A 24873-nucleotide genomic window follows, 5' to 3' on the forward strand; every position below is an offset into this window, starting at 1 on the left:
ATAGGAAACTGCGACAGGCTAGGATGAAATTGTTGAATAAAGTCGTTATTTTTGTTTGTTTTTGCGCTCAAAAAGTATTCTCGTCACTTCATAAAATTTAGGTTGAACCACTGGAGTCACATGGACGATTTTAACAATGTTTTTACTACCTTTCTGGGCCTTGAAAGAAAATATATATTTTATTTGTGGTCTGAAGATGAACGTAGGTCTTAAGGGTTTGGAACGACAAAAAGGTGAGGAATTAATGACATAATTTTCATTTTTGGGTGAACTAACCCTTTAAATTACATTTAAAAACAATCAAATAGAAAACCGTCATAATATTTCACAATATCACTTTTACTGTATTTTTGATTAAATAAATGCAGCCTTCACAAATATAAAAGAAGATTCATGCATGAAAAGCTTTATTATTTAAACAAAATTAAACCTTTTTACTTTCATAGACTTTATTTACATCCAACATGCGTCGTTTTATTCTTTGTAAGGCTGGACGGATGCAGCATTACGCAAGTGTCAGTATATAGTGCAAAGCTGCACTCGTATTGGTTATTCGGGAAGAATGTTCCTGAAAGAAAAACCCAGTGAAACATTTCAGGTTCTGTTTTAAACCAAGGTTTGGTACCTGCAATCATCGAAGTTGGTGCCAGGGGAGGCAAGAGCCAAGCGCTTGCGAAGTTCATCTCGTTCCCTGGTGACCTGTCTCAGCTGGAACAGGATGGTGTCCAGGTTCTCGCTGGCCGGCCGGGTGTCACTGAGCGCAGGTGGTGGTGATGAGGCTTTGGTACCTGCAACAGTGAGCACGTCACCGGAGCACGGACAAGCTCACCCAGCACTGATGCAGGGATACGCTCAAAACAGATTCCCGCAAATTACTAAGACCACAATGGAGGAATCTAACTTTTCTTTTATTTAAGCTTTATTTAAAACTATTTTAAGAGTCTAATAGTTAATAGTTTTTAGAGCAGAGCTACTATGGAAAACAAAACAGGCTTAAAATAAAATCTGACCTTTAAAGCTTGACTGTAGTAAAAAAAAATAAGCATGAGCAAAAAAATGTGAGCATGCTTGAGGTCACAATGGCAGACATTCTGAGCACTTTATGTAAATGATGATCTTTCGGGATGAGTGGCAACTAAAATTCCACTATAATCTTTTGGTATTGGACAATCTGCTGCAGATATTCAGAGAATGAATTCAGCTTTATGCAGTAACAAAGAGGATAATCTACAATAGATAAAATGCAAAGCAGAGAACATAGTATTAGTCAAGATGTCATTTCATTGTCTTTCTAGGGATTTATTAGGAGGTTTACATGAGATATCTGGATGAACACCACAAAGCTTTTTTCCACACATGTTGCAGGCCTATAGAAATCATAATTTTTAAAATCCCTGATATCTCTGATAGCTTATGGGAATCCTCAATATGGTGAAAATGGTTACATTCACTGTCTAAAATTGTCTGAATAGTTTTAAAGCATATAGCAGCCTATTTTAAAACAGAAATCCAAGATGAAAACATGCATGACAAGATTTTAAAATAATGCATATTTATAAATGTCTCTATGCAAGTTAAATAACATGTGAAATCATATTTTATTTATTTTAAAAATCATGCTGCAATTGTTCATTGTTTCAGGTTGGTTTATTTTAATTAAACATTTAAAAATTAAGCATATGATGACTAATAAAGTTGAATAATAAAAAAAGCTTTGTGTAAATACTTTTGTGTCATTTATTCGCAACTGACTGTGAACAGGTCTTTTGTTGACCTCGTCGTATCAAACACACATTGCTCCTCATCAGACCCAAACATGCAGAGGGCATTATGGGTATCTCTGGCACAATGAAACTGCCAAGACATTTGGACGACAGTCAGCCTCAGAGCACATTCTCCATTGGCACCAAACCAGGAGAACAGGGCTCGGCCTCCAGATAGATCCGCCATGCCCTCCAACACCCATTATCACTGTTCATCTGAGCCTTCAGTCTGACTTGAGTGACATTACAATAGCATCATACACACCCACATGCAAGCAAGGCATGATGACAATGTGTGCAAGGTGTCAAGGGTGGGAGACGAAACTCTGACATACCGACACTGCTGAGGGAGCTGCTGCTCTCAGAGTCTGATGGCATTGTGGACAGGACGCTGTAGGTGGACCCTGTGGAGGAGAGAAAACACGATTAATAACTCAACGCTGACTATTACAGCTCTTTAATTAACAAAATGCTCAATGCTGGCAGAAAGGTAGCACTTTAGAAAATACAGAATAACTCATCCGCAACTCTTTCTACATTATCACACCTGAACATTTATTAGATATGTCAGTTAGAGAGATTTTTATTATCAGTTTTCACACTTCAAATCATCATCAACACAGGGTCTATTATTTTAAGTGCATAAATTATTAGCAGTTTTACTTCATTCATTCTAAAGGTGACCAACACACAGCCTAACAGTTTTAGAAGACTTTGTTTTAGCTCAAAACAAAGAAGAAATTAAATACGCAAGCATTTCGATTGCAAAACAAGACTGGGTGAATGTAATGACAAAAAACAATCTTACTTGTTCAATTAAATTAAATTAATATAATTGTAACATGTTTAGGTGATATTATTATTACTATTGTTATTTAAAAGTATTGTTATTATTTGTTATTAATCGCATCTAACATAAAAGTAAGTTTACATAATATGTGTGTATAAAGATTATTAAATCGATATTTATATATACAAATTATATACCTACACACAAAATTACTGAATAAATGTGTGTATGTAATATACACACAGACAATATAAATAGATATAAGAATATACAGACACACACACATTAAATTTGTTTCTATTATTGTTAATAATAATAATAATAATAATATAAATGGCTGTATATATATATATATATATATATATATATATATATATATATATATACACACATACACACACACATGTATGTACATATATATATATATATATATATAAATAACATTTATATTTAATACTTCAAAATGATGATTCATTTTATTATTTTATGAGAATTATTATTATATAAAATTATATTAATAAAAATCATTATGTAGCATTAATATTATAAATATATTATCATCATTATAAAATATCATATATTTAGAATTAAAATATCCATAATGAATGTTTTGCCGTGTAAGTGCTGATTTTTTGTGTAAAAAAATTATTATTATTATTATTTTTTTTAAATGAATGGTTTTAAAATAACCATTTAAAAAAAATCAATAATAATAATCATTAAATAATATAATTCTGCTAATCAAATAAATAAGAATGATCAGTATTGTGTGTAAACAACATCAGTCAATGTCTGACATTTATAGAAATTCCAGCAAACTTGGGAAATTAAAGGCTTGAAATTATCACACAAAACAAACAAAGACATTAAAAAAAACACTACACAACAAAATCCCTTCAACTAGTACAGACCCTATGGGAAAACAGGAGTATTCCAATGTGCGTTGCTGCGAAAAACACCTGAGTATATACAAGCAAATATGAATAATAATGAAATGGATAATTGAATCTTTCAGTATGTTTGCAGCTCCTTCACTGCAGGGCTCCTCCTCTTAATGAGCAGAGCGTGTGGTGACAAGGACACGGTTCATTATCACAGGCCTCCAGTAGCAGCAGGCCTGACTCCACTGTCCACACACTCTCACCCAAATCCGGCCCGCAGAAGATCCTTCACTCTCATCACATCATCCGAGACACAATTCTGCTTTTGAAGAGCAACTTCGGCAGCAGACTTCAATGCCTTCCGTAGCCTGAAATAACTTCAGGGTAGCAATGATTTGAGAGCAAGTGCAAGTTGCAAGGTTTTTTTTGGTGGGGTGAAAGGCAGATGGAATAAATAGATATTGTATAACGTCTGAAAGCAGACCAAGTCCTGCGAGTCCTGTACAGGGAGTAGGCTTCAGAAATAGACACCCTGGTTTTAATGCACTCCAAACAAAAGGTACTTTGCAGTGAGAGGATGGATGGAGATACACTCACATGAACACATGGAGCTGCACTAACTTAATGCATTAATTATTCAATGGCTATAGGGAACAGACATCACTTAAAAGGCCTAAGGGAAAGTCTGGCACATAAACTGGCCTATTTTCAATCAATGCAAATTAGCAAAAAATTCTTTGATGGCTACACCAAGCTTGTGAAATCAACAAAACCATGCTGAATAATGTGTGATTATGATAAACTATTGTATTGCAGCGATTACCATAAGTTGACAGTTAGTTTGTCAACGTTAAAAATATTCATGTCATTAGATTGAAAGGAAAGCAGTTTCAGAGGTGGAGCAAGGCGTTACATATTGATTAAAGGTATTGTATGTAAGAATGACATTGCAACAGGAGCGAGCCCAATTGACAATGGAGGGCGAGGAGACTTAATTTATGATGAGGTGATATCGTGTTTTAATATATGCTCCCGTTCATAGAGATTTTTAGATGGGTGCTGAGGCTTTTTAGGTCGGGTAGAATCTGCAATCTCTGACCCAGTTTGTTTGCTGCTTCCATGGCAGCGTTACGCTGTGTTTTTACCAACTGGCTACCTGTGGTGGCGAAATACTCTTGGGTAAATTGGCAATGAGTGTTATCGCACAGACCAAAACAAAAACAGACATTCAGACACGGAACGCACATTTCAAAGCAGAATAACTAACTGTAGCATTGTTTTTCAGAGAAACGTGAACTTATGTTTCCTAAATATCTGGAAACATCAAATTATGTTTTTAAAGACATGGGAACATGCAATAAGATAGTAAAAACGTATTGTTTGACCATATAAAAAGCAACAGATATTGAGCATAGCATTCTTTCTGTGTGAAACAAACAGTACATAATCAATACAAAAATGACACAATCTGCATTTACATAAGGACTGGGATGATAAGCCCTAATGTAAATATTATAAATTTTGACCTGTAACCACGTCAATCGGAATGAATTGGCCAAATCCGATTTAAATTTCATTCAGACTGCAAGGGGTGGTTTAAACCTTCTCTGATCCGTTCGATAGGACATGTGAACACTTGATCATAATGAAAACAATGCCGTACAAATGACGTATATAACGAGCTGTTGTTGTTGAATATAGTCATAAATGACTGTCGTGTCATTCTAACCTCTTATTTACACTGCACATGTCTGCGCCGCATTACAGCTCCGATGAGGTTTTGTTCCGTCCTCCACGCGGTGCCAACTCACACCAGGAGCATTTCAGAAAAGAAGCGACTGGATTCGTGAGACCATGTGATTTTATGTGTTTTATCTTGGGTTTTGGTAGCCTAGAAAATCTAGACGCACCCTAGCGGTAACTAATGTTAATTTGCAGCCAGGATCGTCTAGCAACTCTCCGTTGGCTTGCGAGCTTGAAGAAACAAACTCTAGTCAGGCCAATCACATCGTGTATAGAGTCGGTGGGCGGGCTTAACATAATGACGTCAGAGTTGCGACGGTTCTGCGTGAATTCCCTGCTAACAAAGAACGGCACTGAAGTCATTCTTAAAAAAGGAAGACGTGTTAGGAGTTTTGCCGACCGGATACGGCAAAAGTTTAATCTATCAACTAGCTCCACTGCTAGGAAAACGTATGGGACTCCCGCTTGTGATTGTTGTCTCACCACTTACAGCGCTCTGGTTGGTTGTAGTGCTATCCTATTGCGTGCCGAGGGAATTTGAAAGACAACCGTTTATCCTGCCCCTCGGATTGAGCCCTGCCAATGATGTGTTCCCAGACCCAACATCTTGATATGGGTCTGGCTTGTCAGACTTTTTGGGTTCCACCATGGTTACGTTGGCTAAATGGTTGTTTTGTCCGGTTTGATTGTTGTGTTTATTGCCATGTCCTACCTAAAAGCAAATACACTTAAAAGTCCAGTTATGAACGACAATGATAAAAGATTTGTAGCTGTGTTTTTAAAATACATCTTCAATTATCTTGTATCTATATTTCACATACAGTGCCTGTGATCAAGAGGAAAACACTGGCTTTTGAAAATGAACTGTGCGACTTGGATGCGGCCCATTAAAAATAGACCACGTGCCTTTCTTCTTAAAGTGTCCATGTAGAAGTAGCAACTGATGTGAAGTTTTACTCTTTAATCGTACATCATTCAAAACAAATGAATATAATATAGAATTACTGGAAATATCAATAATAATCGTTTGAATCTGAACAGAGACACATTTGGCAAAGTTCATGTTGGACAGATTTCAAAACAATAGCAGCAAGCCCTTTCCCTGTCCTCGTGCATTATGTAGGTCAGAGATGGCATGCTTTGCCCTGGGCATCCTTTGTGTTTGTTTGTTTCCTGCTCTGCACACACTTGGACCAACAGTTGTTTCAGGCAAGTAGACGATCAAACCCCCCAACAACCCCCCAGCAACAATCACAAATGCGGCATGACATGTGCTGCTATGATAAATTCAGCTGAATTTTAAATCCTGCTATATGGCCAAAAAGAGAATCCACAGGCAGAGAGTGAACACGCTCTGAGTGTCTTCCTGAAAAATGAACCAAAAGCTGAAGGCTGAAGCTTAATAATGGATGAACTCAAAGAGCAGAATCTGTTTGTATGAGGTTGATCTTGAGTCACAAGATCGTATTACACCATGATGAGAATCTATTCAAACAGTGTCTCATAGGCTACATTTTACACAGCAGCAGAATACGGTTGTCTGATTTAGAGCGCCAAATATGGTTACATTCACTTCACACACAGTTCAGTTATAAACCAGTGACAACCACCATTTCATAACCTCCCGCAAATCTTCACACATACACACAAAGCCGATTCATTAACATTTGAAAAAAGAACTTATGGATTAGTGTATAAATGAACATTGTGACAATTTGTTTGGTTTTATGGAGGTTGCTTTTATTAATATAAAATTTATATTCACTAGTAGTAGCAATAAATGCAAACAATAACAAAAATTCTGAAAAAATATGGGGGGGGGGGGGGGGGGTCAGCAGATTATAGTCAATGAAGCAGTTTTTGCAACACAGTATTAACATATTGCAGCTGAATTAATGTCATGTGGTGCTTACATGTATGTGTGTGCATACATGTATATATACCTACACCGATCAGGCATAACATTATGTCCTAATATTGTGTTGGTCCCCCTTTTGCTGCCAAAACAGCCCTGACCCGTCGAGGCATGGACTCCACTAGACCCCTCAAGGTGTCCTGTGGTATCTGGCACAGAGATGTTAGCAGCAGATCCTTTAAGTCCTGTAAATTGTGAGGTGGAGCCTCCATGGATCGGACTTGTTTGTTCAGCACATCCCACAGATGCTCGATTGGATTGAGATCTGGGGAATTTGGAGGCTAAGTCGACACCTCAAACTCGTTGTTGTGCTCCTCAAACCATTCCTGAACCATTTTTGCTTTGTGGCAGGGCACATTATCCTGTTAAAAGAGACCACAGCCGCCAGGGAATACCGTTTCCATGAAAAGGTGTACATGGTCTGCAACAATGCTTAGGTAGGTGGTACGTGTCAAAGTAACATCCACATGCATGACGTGATTCAGGGAGAAGAGGGTTTTAAGAAAAAAAAAGTTTTTTTATTATTTATAAAATATTATTATTAGTGTATTATTATCAGGACCCACAAATATTCCCCCATTGCATTCTTGTACAATATATTCAACATTTTATATAGTCGAATATATATATTGTTGAATGTCCGTGTTTACTACAGTATATGTGTCGTAAATCTGTTCATCATGTATATCCATCGTGTCTCTTCAGAAGACTTGGATTAGAAACTCCATTAGTTATTTTTACGATGCCTTTGGGTTTTTTTTGGGGATCTTTTAAGTTTGCGAAGAATGGACTTTAAATGGAGGAACAGATATATACACACACACACACACACACACACACACACACACACAAGTTTGGATTGGAAAAGTAATGGTCTTGAAAGTAGTCTCTTCTGCTCACCAAGGCTGCATTTTTGTTTGATCAAAAATGCAATTTATTTCTGTGATTCAAAGCTGAATTTTCAGTATCATTCCTCCAGTCTTTAGAGTCACATCACTTCAGAAATCATTCTAATATGCCGATTTGCTGCTCAAGAAACATTTATTATTATTATTATTATTATCAATGTTGAAAACAGTTGTGTACAATTATTTTTCAGGATTATTTAATGAATAGAAAGTTCAAAAGAACAACATTTATCTGAAATATAAAGCTTTATAAATGCAACATTATAAATGTCTATACTGTCACTTGATTAATTTAATGCATCCTTGCTGAATAAATGTATGAAAAAAAATTACAGACCCAAAACTTTTGAACGGTAGTAAAATGTTACAAAGGCTTTCTATTTCAGATAAATACTGTTCTTTTGAACTTCCTATTCATCAAAGAATCCTTAGAAAAACTGCTTTCAACATTGATAATAATCATACATTTTTCTTGAGCAGAAAATCAGCATATTAGAATGATTTCTGAAGGATCATGTGACACTGAAGACTGGAGTAATGATGCTCAAAATTCAGCTTTGCATTACAGGAATAAATTATATTTTAAAATATATTCAAATAGAAAATAGTTATTTTACATTTTAATAATATTTCACAATATTACAGCTTTTTTTGTATTTCTTAATAACATAAATGCAGCCTTGGAGAGCAGAAGATACTTCTTTAAAAACATTTAAAAAAATCTTAATGATTCCAAATTTTTGACTGGTAGTGTGTGTATATATTCTAATGTAACAATTTGGAAACATATGGGCAATATGGTCAATTTTGCAATAAATACATGTTAATATTATGATAATAATATAAAAGACACTTATATATTTGTATATATACTAGGGCTGTCAAAAGATTAATCGCGATTAATCGCATCCAAAAAAAAGTTTGTGTTTACATAATATATGTGTGTGTACTCTGTTAATTATTATTTATATATAAATACACACACAAGCATGTATATATTTAAGAAAAAAATATTTTTATCTATAAAACATTTATATTTATATATATTATAGATTATATAAATTTATATACAGTATATACATGCAAATATTTCTTAAATATATACATGAATGTGTGTAGTTATATATAAATAATAATTAACAGAGTACACACACATATTATGTAAACACAAACTTTTATTTTGGATGCGATTAATCTTTTGACAGCCCTAATATATACACACAAAGAATACATTTCTAAGAACTGTTATAAACTAGGTTTTTAAAAGATTGTTTATGTGTTATTGACCAAATATGGCTGTCAAACACTGTATAGGTAAAAATGAAGTCTTAAGAATTTAAAAATCATTTCTGAAGAAAATGTGCAAAAACTGACACCACTATGCTAGGGTATTGTAAAAGTGATGTGCAACAGCTAGCTGCCACTACCAAGCTACATTAACTCGAGTTTGAGTGGTTTGTCCTATTCATGATACTGGGCCGGCAAAGAGGGCGTCAGAATGAGGCTGATAAATGATTCTGTTTACCCACATTTCAGCGGTCTAAATCAGCCGACTTTGGCTGTGCTCCTGCTTCTGCTGCAGGAGCTGTTTGATTAAATCTGGAGTCGCCCCAGCACAGGCTGAGAGACAGAGAGCAATGTGCCCCAGGAAAAGACACATCACATCACACAGCCTTTGTTCAGTCACTTTTACATGAGGCCGCATGGCAAGGCTGTGGTACTGAGGGCAAGGTTCAGAGGAAGCAGCCAATCAGGGCTCAGAGTCTGTCATGTGACATGGCAGTGTATACAGTCGGTCTGGTAATAATGTGCAGTGAGGAGAAAGACATTAGCAGACAAAAGAACTGGACTCTCATGTATCAGGTGTTGTCACACACAGATACAGGGATATTCCCACTTTTGACAAGCCTGTGAAAAAATCGTAGGGGATCAGAGGTAACCCAACACTCATTCAATACAATGACTGAATAACCGCGGGACTTCTCGTGAACACATAAAGCACTGAAACGGAGGAATCAAAAATCTAATTTTACCACTACAAGTGCTGCATCTGATATTACTTGGCATTTGGTGGGGGCTTTTTATCCCTCCAAGCACACTAACAGCACGAAAAGAGCCCCTGGAGTAAGTTCAGCACTCATCTCAATGGCAGCGCAGTAATAGAGCAAGATTGTGATCTCAGTAACTCCAGTTCTCGGTCACGCCTACTAGAAGCGCTGGTCTCAGCGTAGCGTTAAGAATCTGGGCTGCCAACACCATCACCACCCTGCATCTCATCACTTCACATGTCACTCCAACCACAGGCAACCTTTGTGGGTTGTGGGAAAGTTCTGCTTCTTTCAGCACATCTTACAGAGATTTGTCAAAGCAAACTTTAGAGCAATTTATAGCCTCATTACTCCAGTCTTCAGAAACCCTGGTCTAGGGTTGGGTACCGAACTCTGTACTTTTAAGGGCACCGAGCGAATTACGTCAGCACTATCGAGTACCGATTCACATCAGGCCAGGTTCTACGGGGGTGCTCAAAAGCACCCTCAGTTGATACTGTAATAATATACTGGCGAAACAGATTTGGCAGATTTGCACATTTGTGTTCGATTTCTGGAGAGCGTCAAATGCATCTATTTTCAGCGTGTTTTTGCAGCGGTGAGTAATGCAGCCAATCACATATAGTCGTTGATCTCTCGAACGCGATCAGAATCGGAAAAAAACTGAGTTTTTTATTCAGTGCTGAGTTAATGAAGGCTTGCGAAACCTCTCTGACAAACAAAGTCAAGACACGATGTAAGTAAGAGATTTATTGTTGACGAGACGACTTCATTTCTATAAAGGAACTTTGTGAGATCGCGATGAATTGACAAAGCAACAGCATTTTAGTTATCATATCGATCTTGGCTCACTTTCGAGGCTACAGTCATTCATTGAATAAACTACTATTGCTTAGAGGACCGACGGCCAATTGCATGCAAAAAAGTTTCGGAAGTGACATCTAAATATAAATGCCACTCTGCACGAGACCGAAATATCCTCCTGAGACCCAGATTAGAGGTTTTGCCTCTGTAGAGGACATCATTTAGCGAATTTCTCTGACAACCTACACAGTTTTAAGTCTGGATATTCTTATGAAAATATTAGTACATGTCTTTTTACATTACAACACATTAATATGCAAATTAGATACAGTGTATAGATGCATTGCCTATAGAATGGGAATGGCATTTATGGCCGTGTTTACACATATTGCATAAAGTAAAATGGTATATCAAATTATTCATAACATTGAGAATCATCTTTATACAAAGTTTGGATAGTGAATGACAAAAAAAAAATCCCATTGTTTGTCTATTCATGTCTTTTAATTTTCTCAATAAAGTTCTGGTGTCGTCTACAGAGCAGAGGATATAGCATAGCCTATAACATAGGAATAATGAAAAATACGTTTTTTTATGCTCCAAACAAAAAAAAAATCTAAATTCACAAAACCTTTTTTTCTGGTTCTCAGGAAGATGACATGTTACAATACTAGTAAGGCATTAAAGCAATGTAAAGGCAGACTAATAGATTAATAGACATTTTGTAGCAAAATCTTTTTGAAATTCCAATTATTGATAAATGACTTGTAAATAAATAATAATACATTTCTCACTGTACACTGCTATGGTGGAGCCGTTGCTTAGCCTATCTGCATTACTAGAGCACCCCCAGCAATTTCAGAAGCACCGTCAGTGATTTTATTCTGGAAGCGGGGCTGATTCACATGATATCAATCAGTACCAAATTTTGGTACCTGAGAAGGCATCTGGTGATATAGACTAATTTCTGTAAATATTAAACTGCAAAAAAACTATTTAAACACAGATCCTGCGTGTCTCTGTGTGAATGAATAGCGCAGGTGAACGGTTTAATTTACCTCACACACACACACACACACACACACACACAATCGCAGCGTGACGGTCGCATGTTTCCATCTCTGCAAGCTCATATGAGGACATGAATGCATGAACGCCATCTCCAGAGCCACCGAGAGTCACTTTATGAGCATTTAACTGTTTAATTTGAGAAAAACTACCATCATATATCATAAACACACAGAAACTCAAAGGTCTTCATGGCAACCCGCCAAAATAAAAGTTTGGTTTACCTTGACAAATATATTACTGTTGTACAGTAGAATTTAGATGTCTCAATGTAATAATAATACTAACACTAATGTAATAATAATAAATGATCAAAACTTTATTTTTTCTTTCATGTTTTATTTTTAACAGTATAAAGCTCAGTTGTGCAGCACTTTGTTTGACAAAAAGTTTAATTAAAAGATACATTGAATTAATGTTTTATGTCTTCATTTGATTACCAGAAAATACACAACTCAGAATTTGTGGGAAATCTTTTCATAGAAATGAAATTGAAAAAATAAAAAAAGTATATGGTTTTTATGAATTGAATTCATTAAGTAGCTATTAGGCTGATAAATATTACAATAAACAAACATCACAGACAATGGCAGACAGCGACCAAGGCAGCTCTAGCATAATGCCAATAACACTTCTATAAATGACTTACAGTTTTTTTACAGTTATTGATGTACATTTTCATAAAGTACCGAAAAAAGGTACCGTTGGGAACTGGTACTGAATTTCAGGTACGTGAACGGTACCCAACCCTACCCTGGTCCCCAAACTTTTGAACAGAAGTGTATAACTGACTAGTTGATGACTATAGTTTTCAGAAGGACTAGTCAGCGAGTTAATATTCAGGAAGCCCTGTATCATTAGGTTAATTTAATAATCTGTATTAATTTAATTTATATAGCAAACTGAATCCTAGAATCCTAAGTTGGATTCTTAGAAAATGCATGTCCTGATGAAATGTATTTGAATGCAATGCAAGTTTCTTTGGATAAAATTGTCTAGCAATAAATGTAACTACAAATATAAGCAAAATATCTCTATCTTTTTTAACCATCACAGTCCTAACAAAAAAACAGAGGCATGTAGATTATGCATATATCAGGAACATTGCTCAAAGCAGATGATCTAAAGTCTGAAAGTAACTGTCTTAAAAATTCATTGTTGAAGATGGTGAATGTGTTACAAAAGCATTGTTCTGATGACTGCAGCGGCGGTGCTTTAAAAGGGATGAATTTAGAAACACACTTATGTGTGAGAGTGAAGATTACAGTGCTGACAGAACACTAAAATCCTCTCAGGCAGCCATCAGAGAAAAGTTTCAAAAAAACTAAAATTAGAAAAGAAAAACTACTGAAGAAAAATGTGCACGCTTCATTTTCATATTCATTCTTTCTTTTACCTTAACATTTCACAGTCTAAAAAAAAAGTCCTTAAAAGGGGACTTATTATGCAAAATTCACTTTGACATGGTGCTTGAACATAAATGTGTGTTGGCAGTGTGTGTACACAACCACCCTATAATGATTAAAAATCCACCCAGTCCTTTTTTTCAATCCCCATAAAGCATAATCAGTGTCTCAAAACAAGCCGTTCGTAGATTCTGGGCAAAGTGACGTCACTTTGTACAGGCCCCGCCCACAACTGCTGACAGACTCTGGCATATTAGCCCCAAGCGAGATATACACTGTCTGCCATTTTCTCCAGGCCGGAGCAGCTGTAGCCACAAGAATATCTCGTAAGCTACTCAGGTTTTTTGTTGTTGGATGTAACTGTGCGTTCACACTGCCGCCGGCGAGAGCATCAAAGTGGCCGGAAGTCATTAATTTTCAATGGGAGCCGGCGGCGAGCTCCGGCGAGAGCAGCACGTCTTGGACAATTTGGGCGTCGAGGAGAGTTGAAATCAGCTCAACTTTTTGGTAATGAGCTATGACACGGTTCGGCAGCAACCAATCGGAATGATGATTCCAGCGAACGCAGTCCAGTAAACTTTGGTTCCGACCACATTAGTTCCCAAGCAAAATGGAGGAGAGGTTGATCACTGCTGTGGCGGGTTTGATAAGAAGGTGCGCAACATTATTTATAGGCAACATTTTCGCTCTAGAACACTTGTTGATTTTCAGCGGGAATGCAATTAATTTGCTCAAAACAACACCATTTCGACCAATTGCATTAATCCTGCACTTCAACCAGGACAGTTATTGTAATGTAGGCTGCACACAAATTAATGTTAATGTTAATTAAAGACCACGGCTAGTAAACGTCTCCTATAAACTGCATGTAGAGTGAACATCTCCCGACATCAGAGCCAATGAAGCCGCCGTTTTATTTTTTAAGGGAATGCGCTACTATAAGCGATACTGGTTATGGCAGTAATGAAAGGGAGAGCACACACTTTATTTTGTTTTATAGATAAATATATTTGTTTTATAGATATATAGTCTACCAGTTTATTAAGCACCCCCCGAAAAGGCATAAGGTTTTTGTTTACTGTTAGTTGAGTATTTTGTAATTCTTGTATGTTGATAAGGCAAGGCAGAGAGAGAGCGTTTATGGATAAGACTTTAATGCGCACTTCTTGTACTGATTTATTCAGCTCTTAAGGGCTGTTCACACCGGGGCGTTTTTCACGAGTTTATCGCCGACGTTTAACACCTCGTGACTAAACAAAGGCCGCCAATTTGAGTGTGCACACCGATGCGAAAAACGCCAGGCGTAAAAGCGTCATTAAAAAAACGCTTTGTGTTCTTTTTTTAGTTTTGACGCGGTGTGTTAAAAACTGGCCGACCAATAGATAGATAGTTTATTGTCATTGCACATGTACAAGTACAATGCAACAAAATTTGCTTGGAGCAAGCCTCCGGGCCGCAGCTATGTAAAGCGCCGCCACACGCTCTCCAGAAAATGCAGTTTTGCAGAGAACAGGAAGTAGAGCGAACGAGATCGGCGCTTTAGTTCACATGCCTGGAGCTGCTGAAGTTACAGTAAAACACAACTTGGTGGCGCTAAAGCACAAAGCGGTCTTGCCGAGCACACATTGATACGACAAAGAAGAAGTAAGCAGACAAAGAAGATGAGCAGCTAATGCTGCTTGCCAGTTAGCAAAAAGTATGTGAATGGTTAGGGCAAACACGTAAATATTGTCTCTCTTCTTCTTTTGCGTGACAACCGAGTGTCAGAAGCGTAAAGTGCCGCAGCACCACCTTGTGTACCGGGAGCGCCATGTACTGAATTTGCGCATTCACTCTGGAAAATCAATTGGATGTGAACACTCAAGACGTGCTGAAAAACGCTGACAATAAGAGCGTGCGATATAGGCCTTTACAGTGATTTTTTGGAGAGAAACAGACACTTCATCTTTTGTGTGAAGTACAATAAACTTCATTAAAATCATCAGTAAAGTTTTGGACATCATTCGGACAGGGTCCGCTACAACAGGGTTGTACTAAAAGTGAATAAAAACAAGATGACAACATAAGTTATAACAGTAATTTAACTAAACTATACCTGCTCTATCTCCTTGCAGAATATATTCTGTCTGGCTCAGTAGGCATTATTGTCCGACTCCGGTTCGAACTGAACTGCTAGTGAGAGTTTCTGACATGTTTAGTGCGTGATTGTCCTCATCTTGATAGGGAGCCGGGAACACCAGCTCATTTGCATTTAAAGCGACACACACCCCCGTTTTACTCACCCCCAAAAAGTGTACATTTTAACATGCTATAAACAATGATCTGTGGAGTATTTTGAGCTAAAACTTCACATACACAGTCTGGTGAAATCAGAGACGTATTTTACATCTTGTAAAAAAGAGGCATAATAAGTCCCCTTTAAAATCCATATCTGATTGTGTTGCAGTGACGGGTACATAATGCAGGCTTACTCTTATATAGCCTCTCCCTACGGGACACATGGCCCGTTTTCCGATACCCACAGTAGTGCTTCCTAGAACGAACTCCATGTCCCAGTCTGATCACTCCCGCTCACACTAACAGGCAAGACTCATGCCGTCTCAAGTCCTCCTGGGAAGATTGTACATAAGAGCCTGGAAGTTGTAATTACAATGTGATATACATACAAGTGATTTTAGTCCGAAGATTGTTTCATTCTTTTTACACTTACTGATACAAAGAAAACCTTTTAGTGCTCATGCAACAAAATGAAGTACAAAATATACGCATTGTGTGTGTAAATTATGTTTATGCATTTATTATTCTTGTGCAGCCACACAGAGAAAGACTGGAGAGGAAACAGTCACAAAAAACTCAAAGCAGCTAAATTGAGACGGCAGTAGACAAAATATGCACAACCCTAATTTCCAAACAAAACTGTCATCTTTTAATACATTGCACTATTGTTCAAAAGTTTGGGATCAGTAAGATGTTTTGTTTGAAAGAAATGGATGCTTTGATTCAGCAAGGATGAATCACATTCATCAAAAATGACAGTAAAGAAATACTGGTATAAAAGACTTCAATTTCCAATAAATGCTGTTCTTTTGAACTTTCGATTTATCAAAGAATCCTGAAAAATAATATCATTATGATTTCCACAAAAACATTAAGCAGCAAATCAGCATATTAGAATGATTTCTGAAGGATCATGTGACACTGAAGACTTGAGTTATGATGCTGAAAATTTAGCTTTGCCATCACAGGAATAAATAAAATTTTAAATCATATTACAATAGAAAATAGTTATTTTAACTTGTAATAATATTTCACAATATTACAGTTTTTACTGTATTTTTGATCAAATAAATGCAGCCTTGGTGAGCATAAGAGACTTCCGTCCAAAACATTCAAAAAGCTCACTGACTTGGATATGACTTGAAGGCAAGATTAGACTATCACATCTCTGTATATTTCCATTACCTCACAACTAGCATCTAGACCATGGCACTTCCGCAGTTCCTCTGCAATTAAGCAGCTTGGGAACACTTGAAAATGGTAATGAGGTCTTTCTTGATAGCTCTGCCTCTCAAGGAGAAAAAAAAACTTGAAGATCTGAGTGAAACTAGGAGGCTTGTGTCCTTTTAAAGCCACAGAGACAAGCACACATCTATGTGGTGCTGACACAGTATCATTTAGTCTCCTTTAATTCCAGCGTTAGCAATCATTCATGCGTTCTGCTGCCATTAAACGATCAGGCGCTGCTAGTGAGTGTTCACACCACAAATTGAGCTGCGATCAATACTGTTTAAGCCAATGTGAAAATGTGTGCGAGCGCATCATTATCAGGAGGGATATTGGATTTATCAAATAGCTCTGTGCCACGTTTAGCGATGATGTGTTAAGCTGAAGACAGATAGAGAGACAGATCTGTCTAGATCCAAAAATAAATGAGAGCTGCAATATTGACTAAAAGCAGTGCGGTCTCGAATGCGTTTCATCTAGCGAGGTGGATAAAAGCTGAAGCTGACATGCAGAATATAAAAGACAGAGGCGATCCTGTCCTTGAGTGTGACGTTAAGAGGCAGGGATCCTAAAAAAAAACTTCTTAGATCTGAAGTGATGGCCTTGAATCAGAGTGGCATCAGTATTAATATTTCATGGCATGAGCTGTGCTTCACAAAGTCATGAGTAGTGCACGTCTATAGAATACACTCAAAACTTCATTCACAAAACCACATTTCTGAGGGTGCTTTTACACTTGGTTGCCTGGTCTGAACCCAAGTTCGATTGCTCCCTCCTTCCCATGCCCCCGCTGGATTGTGTTCACATTTTATTATTTGATTGTGAACCGCAGGGCGATTGCATCTTCAAAGCAGCAGCTGTTTACCCGTTGTATGGTAACGACAACGCAGAAGAAGGCAGCAAAATGCATAGTGTTGCTCACCTCACTTATATATTTTGGTTTTGTTTTCAAAGCGTCAGCACATTATGGCACTTGCGTCTATCTGCCGCGAATGTACTGCAAATGTTCCAAAGAAGGCAGGAGTCATCAATGCGTTTCCCTTCCATGATTTAGTACGATGTTCATATCAGCAGCTAACCGTACTGGAGTTCACATGAACCGTACCACAGATCACCCTTTTTAGACGGACTCGGGTAGAGTCCGACCGATATGGGTTTTAGGGGGCTGGTGCCGATACCAATATTAGGGAGTAAAAAAGTCTGATATCGATATATCGGCCGATATTCTTAATGTGTATAATATAGTACAGTACGAGTCAAAAGTTTGGACACGCTCTCCCACTGATGTGTCCAAACTTTTGACTGGTACTGTATAGGGGTGGGACAAAAAAAAAATCGATATGCCGATTTATCGCGATATTTCCGGCCGCGGGACCTTATCGATACTCTGGCTCCAAGTATGGATATTTTTTTTTTAATGAATATTTAAATTCATGTCTACATTGTGGCTGTTTACCGCTTTGGCTTACCGGAGGGCAGGACCCCCAGACTTCCTGTGGTGGCGCTTCCCAGATTGCAGATGATCAGATGAACGGAAAAGTGAAGAAGAAATACGAGCACAATGGCGGGCCGACAAAAAAAAAAAAAAAATCACAAATGCACCCAATTTTAAATCAAAAGTTTGGGTCCATTTTGTATTTTGTAGTGACGATACAAAGAAAGCTCACTAAAGACTATGTAATCGGCAAGAACTGTCTCAGAAAAATCTAAAACAATGGCAACACAACCAACATGCATTCCCACCTCCTGCGCCATCAGTGAAATGAGAACATATAAACACGTGAATAGAACATCACGTGTTTAGGGGTGCTCCGATTGATAGGCTACCAATCGCTATCGGCCGATAATCGCTTGTAATGATTGCATGACAAATGGGACACCCTACATGGACTTAACGGACACGCACGCAGCAGCCATTGTAAGCCCACAAGAACAAAAGTGCACATGAAGTTTGCCATTTGAGACAGGGCCAAAGGCGCGCACCTGCCACGAGAGGTATAACATGACGTGCAGCATCCCCATCTCAATCTGTGTCCGGCATAGGTATAATAATTATACTAAATTTCTATGAGACAAATCCACAAACAGCGTGATAATTTCACTACAGCACGCGCACTCTCTCAAAAAGCGCAAATGGCTTCACACGTCACCGCATTGTGTCTGCATTATAAGTGAGATGCAAGCTGCTTTTGTTATTGTTTTGATCAAAGCCATTCGCTGTAATTCTGAATAAAAGCTTCAGTGAGCGAGATCTTCTGTTTTCTCATCAGTAATACACAAGTTTCATTTTATTTTAAAAAACGACACTGCAAATGACAATGCATACGTTTTTCACGGGATGAACGATGAATAGCCTATAAGAATTACAGAGCGACAATTGATTGGAATTTCATTTGCCATAAACATGACTTATAAAGCATTTGTAATAAGCATAAATGTTTCACATTGTTGGCAAATGTTTCAACTATGTAAAGATATTTTTCAACATCAGAAATTTTCAAAACAATTCCAAGTGTGTAATGGCGGGGACGTTAAAACTTTTTTTCCATCTCCAAAACTGTTACCCAATCATAGCAGTGGGCATTTACTTCCCAGTTTTGAGTGTTTGAAAGTTATTCTCAATTAGGATGTTTTTGATAACATTTTAATAACATTACAAGTGGACATCTCAGAGAAAATTATACATTTTTAAAAAATGCATTTCACGACCTCTTTTTGATATACTGTCACACTGTAACTTTCCCTGTCCGCTGCACTGATCAACTGGGATTCAAGTGGACAGCCCCCATGGTCTGTAAACAGTGCAAGCTGCTGACGGTGCAGTTTGGGGCAGTTCATTTAAAACAAAAGGCCTGTTGTTTCTGTACTGGCCTCCTACATTTGACTGCACGGAGGAGTTGCCCGCTAGCCCGCTGTGGACAAGCCCTAGCCCTAGTTTACCAAGTGCTCATTTGAAATGGATGGCACCATAAAGCTGCAGTGTCTCCTCCTATCTGAGGGGCCTATAGGTCACAGCAATAACTTCAGATTGGAAACCATGACATCAAACATCTCTGAAATTATGCAAGTCAAACAAAATGATAAGGGATGCGTTTACAGTAATCAATGCGTTTCGGCTCATGGAAATGTGCAAGCCTGCAGTGCACTAAGGCTATTCGAATATCATCTACAGCACATAAATCTCACTTTCCCTGTCCTGTTAAAGAGATTGATCGGCAACATTGATCTTTTGTCTCCCTATGTTGGTTGATTTATGAGGCTGCGAACAGGAGAGTCCTTCCATGGAGAGACATGCTGTTTGCAGTTCCTTTAGCCTGCGTGCTGAACAGTTGGAGCTGCCGCTACAATACTCTCCTCTGAACCGATCCAGCCCCTCCTCCACGACTCTGAGCCTGTGTGTGTGTGTGTTTATAGAGGAAGACCTGGCAATGAAAAGAGCTGAAGCCCAACAGCGGCAGCTTGGGAGAATGACTTCAGAGCAGGTTGATATCAGTGCAACTCATCATCCATGCATACGGCAGAGTCATTTCAGGCTGTTTGGAGCCTGCAGGGGGACAAGGCTGATCTTTAGCTCTTACTAACACGGCTAAACGTAATAATCATATGAACTAAATCACTGCACTAAAGAAAATGATGCTTTTGAAATACCTTTCAGCTCAAATCAGCATAAGCCCCACACAGGATACATAGCATTTTCAGAGGAAGGAAGCTAATCTGGAGATGAATAACCACAACTGGGAATAGGAAATAGCTCCACTCTCTTATGGATTTCTTATACACGTGTGTGGGTGTGTGTGGTTGGTGTACACAAATAAAAGCACAGAGTCAGGTGGGACAGTGCCAGCATGCACAAAGGGTGTGTGTGTGCGTGCGTGCGTGTGTGTGTGTGTGAGAACTGACAGTAATGCTCTACACCGGAGGCTCTCAACGGGTGGGTCGCAGATCTGTTGTGATAAGGTCGTGGGCAGCAAGGGGGAAAAACAAATCCAAAATGTAAATAATATTATACAATTAACCATAATATAATCCAATATATTAAAAGGGAGAAAACACTTCCCAAACGTTGTTTATGTTGTGCATTCAGCTAAACTTAATTTGTGCCTCTGTCACCTGGTAGAAACCAATTTAAACAGATTCAATTCTGTCAAAAATATTAAATAAAATTAAAAAAGATTTAACATTTAAAACTATGATCAAATTAAGTGGATTTACATTTAATCATTTAGCAGATTATTTTAACCAAAAAGCAACTTACAAAGAAGGAGAATAATAGAAGAATAGAATTTTAGAACAATAGAATTTTTATTTTCATTTTTTATTAATGGTGATACATTAGAAAATAACAGAACAGAAGTACCTATATATTGGTATACAAGTGTTAAATGACAGCAATATGTAAAAATAGAATAAATGCACAATTAAAGGGGTGGTAAACCACGATTTCACTATTCTAACTTTAGCTAGCGTGTAATGTTGCTGCTTGAGCATAAACGACATCTGCAAAGTTACAACGTTCAAAGTTTAAAGGTCCCATGGCATGCCATTTTTCTATTATTTTACAGTGTTTCCTGAGGTGTACTTATATTGTTAGTATGATTTTTACATCATAAAAGGTCATAATTTAGAAATAAAAGGCATTTTGTCTATACTGCTGTTTGCCCTGTGGCTGACTGCCCTGTTTCAAGAGGCGTGTCTGCTGTGAGACTTCAGAAAAAACGCCCACTGTTGTGATTGGCTGACATCTTTGCATTTTAAATGAGCGGAGGGGGCGTGGTTTAACGAGGTCTACGACGCACGAGCTGCTGCCAGAGAGACGGATGGACCTGAGTTCACTTCACATCAGTTCTCTCAGCATGTCTCAGTTCAGGGTGAACTGTTGTAGTTACTAGAATATACTTCAGGTTATTAGTTTATTTCTAGTCTGACGGGCTGTCACTCATGTCAGAAAATTAGTAACTTTAGTAAATTATGGATCAGCGCTGACTCGAGACGCGAACCCTTTAGAACGATTCAGTCCGATTTGGTGAACTGGTTCGGTTCACTAAAAAGAACCGATTCAAAAGAATGATTCGTTCGCGAACCGGACATCACTGAGACGGAGCGATTGCTAACAAAGTTATTTATAGTAACTACTGAGTTGTGAGAGCGCTGTCTGTCAGCGCGAGTTTATTGTGTTTGTATCTGAGAGTTCTGAATAAACACGAGTCCCAGTCACACCGAGTCCGTCTTCATCATTATTCTACCAACTTTGTAACACATGCAATGTACCATTACAGCGAGATGAACGAGTTAGTAAGTTTGATTAAAGCATTATTTCTAGATATGTTCCAATCATATGAAAAGCGTCAGTGACGCGCATTGAGTAACTTACACAGCGCAAACAAAGACACAACAGCAGTAATCGAATGTAATCCAGTTTATTGTGGGGAAAGCTGGCTAGCCTAGCCGGATACGCTCACGCTTACCCCCCTTCTGCTTAATCTCACGCCGCGTTTGGCGCCTCCGCTGTGGGCCAGATGCAGTACTGGGGGTCGGGGATGTTGAAGGCCGAGCTTCGGCGTGCGTGAGGTTTATCTCTAAAGATGTGGCTCTGCCGATGTTAAGCATAAACTCCCGACTGTATGCACATTTAAGAACAGATAGACGCGACGAGGACGTACAAAAACACTGACTCACAAGATCGAAAACACCGTTCTGTCGGGAGAGAGAGAAGCCGCAGCGTGTGCACGAATAATAAATAATTAGCAACACATAAGAAATCACTGATCACAGATCAGAAGGAACTGAAAAAAGACTTCTGTTTTCACTTGTACATCCAAACACTGAGAAACTGCCAGGATTCACTCGTTCACAAGCCTTGATCTCTCGAGCGTTTGCATGGGTGTGCCAGATTCTCTGGGCGGAGGAAAGGGAGGTAACCGTTCCTGCTTGGACGTCAAACCAGGAGACTTCAGGATTGGCTTGTCTGGCCTGTCATTTTCTCAAAGGCAGAGAAAGACAGCCAGAACTCGGTTTTACACCGATCAACATTTCTATCCACTTGGGGACAATATTCAGGCTAGGGGAACTCATATTAATATTGAAATACCTAATAAAATGAAAATTTGCGATGGGACCTTTAAAGCAAAGGGAGATATTTGCTTTTAAAGAAATCCATTTCTAAGGACTACAGCAAACGGCCAGAAGGGACTACAGACATTCCTCCAGGGTTGGTGACATCACCAGGCTCAATATTTACATAAACCCCTCCTCCGAGAATATTAAATAAGGGGGGGTGAGGCCATTTTGTATCGCTGTTGTTGTGGTATAGTGGTATAGGCAGGAGTGGTGTTGCTGCAAGGCCGACGAAACACTATTTTCATCCGGATTGCAGGTCTGGGGATGGGCGTTTAACATACAGCATGTTATATGCATGTGTTTGAGACAGAGGGGAACAGGTCTCAGATATATGCTGCCCATCATAAAGCACGAGACAGACAGGGTCGGAGGAGAAGACTGGAAAATGTGACATAATGGACAATATTCGTCCGTTGCAATTCATGAGCGGTTCAGCGAGACAAACACTGCCAGTGTGAATCATGCACGACGGGCGTGCCTCCCGCTGCACATTTCACGGAGGAAAACATCCACAATCTTCGCGAGTTCAATGCCGGATTCGCACAACGTCAGCTGCGCGAGACAAACACGGCCAGTGCGTGGATGCACGACGGGCTCGCGGCTCCCTCTGCACATTTCACGGAGGAAAACTTCCACAATTTTCGCAAGTTCAATGCAGGATTTGCACCACGGCTAGGGCTGAACGATTTTGGAAAAAAATCTAATTGCGATTTTTTTAACCAATATTGCGATTGCGATTTAATATGCGATTATTTTTTTAACTCTTTATCTTCTGTATTATTCAACAATACATCATTGTATAGTAATGGTGGAAATCTTTAATTAGTACTTCACGATCTGATTCCGATTCTGGGAGTCACGATCCGATTCCAAAACAATTCTTGAACTTTTTCCTTATTAATTAATCTTATTAATTTATTAAAAACTTAAAATGTTTTTTATTATGATATATGTAATTATAAGCTTTTTAAAATAACTAGGACATTATAACATTTTAATTAAAACAATTGCATGTTAATAATTTTAAATATATAAACTAATATAGCTGCAAAACATAAGCTAGTAAATCATAAAGAGGAACAAAACACATATTACAAGCAATGAACAAAGAGTGCTTTCAGTATTTAAGAGTGTCTGAACTGTGAGTGATTTTCTCTTTCTCAGCTTTACTGTTGTTTGATTATTAATCATGACATCATCATAGACAGCGGGAGACCTGCGTTCACACTAATGCACAGATCTCTTTTGAAATATAAGATCGTTGAGCGTTTGTAAGGAAAATACCGGCGGGCGAGAACACACTCTGTAAGTGTGACATCAAAGCTAAGTTTCTCACAGCGCATATCCTATGCAAAGAAGCCTGCGAATGTCATTGCGATTCGCGCCGTCAACCGTTCCGGACGTTATGAAATATTATTTTATGGTTCGTGTGTGTGTGTGTATGTGTGAGAGAGAGAGAGAAAGAGAGAGATAATGGAAGCAATCAGAATACGGCTGTTTCTAAAACACACGCAGCGCCACCACGCACCTGCAGTTAAAATCTAAGCTCAGAATCGATCCAGAATCATTGGAGAAGAATCTTTTCTCTCACCTCTATTGTAGCCTATAGTATGAACGACACAATATTAGATAGATCAAACACAAACAGTTTTTTCCCCTTTTAGGCCAGGCATGTGTAACGTGCCAAGTTGCTTCTTCTGCAGACTTTACTCTCGCGTGTCACGTGACCACAGACTGTAATCGCAGCCTTTGCGGTTAGGAAATCGTGTTTTATCATATCGCGATATTATCGCAAATGCAATTAATCGTTCAGCCCTAACCACGGCTTGTCCTGAAAGCTGGATTTACAAACAGAAGCTGTTTACGGGCCACAACCTGTAAGTCTGATTTATTTTTCATCGATGTGTTTTCCTGTAATAGGTTGTA

At 38.3% G+C, this 24873-nt stretch overlaps 1 protein-coding gene and 1 long non-coding RNA gene across 7 annotated transcripts in view; both read right to left on the bottom strand.

Moving 5' to 3' along the window:
* The window catches only part of LOC307142142, a 576947-nt gene that overhangs the window by 322663 nt on the left and 229411 nt on the right, over positions 1–24873 (bottom strand). The window lies entirely within an intron of this gene.
* Positions 1–24873, bottom strand: part of dlg5a (discs, large homolog 5a) — an 87947-nt gene that overhangs the window by 57371 nt on the left and 5703 nt on the right. For 5 of the 6 annotated variants that reach the window (XR_013818430.1, XR_013818431.1, XR_013818432.1 and 2 more), the window contains exons 2-3: positions 2099–2167; positions 626–788 (exon numbers count right to left, since the gene is read on the bottom strand). Coding sequence is in view for 3 of the 6 variants with exons in the window: in XM_079842695.1 (XP_079698821.1) it covers positions 626–788; positions 2099–2167 (232 nt within the window). In the remaining 3 variants the exon portion in view is untranslated. The remainder of the gene's footprint in view (positions 1–625; positions 789–2098; positions 2168–24873) is intronic. The other variant, XM_079842696.1, reaches the window with a different exon arrangement.

The sequence above is a fragment of the Gobio gobio genome (genome assembly GCF_949357685.1).
Source record: "Gobio gobio genome assembly, chromosome: 18".
In the NCBI taxonomy this organism is placed as follows: domain Eukaryota; kingdom Metazoa; phylum Chordata; class Actinopteri; order Cypriniformes; family Gobionidae; genus Gobio; species Gobio gobio.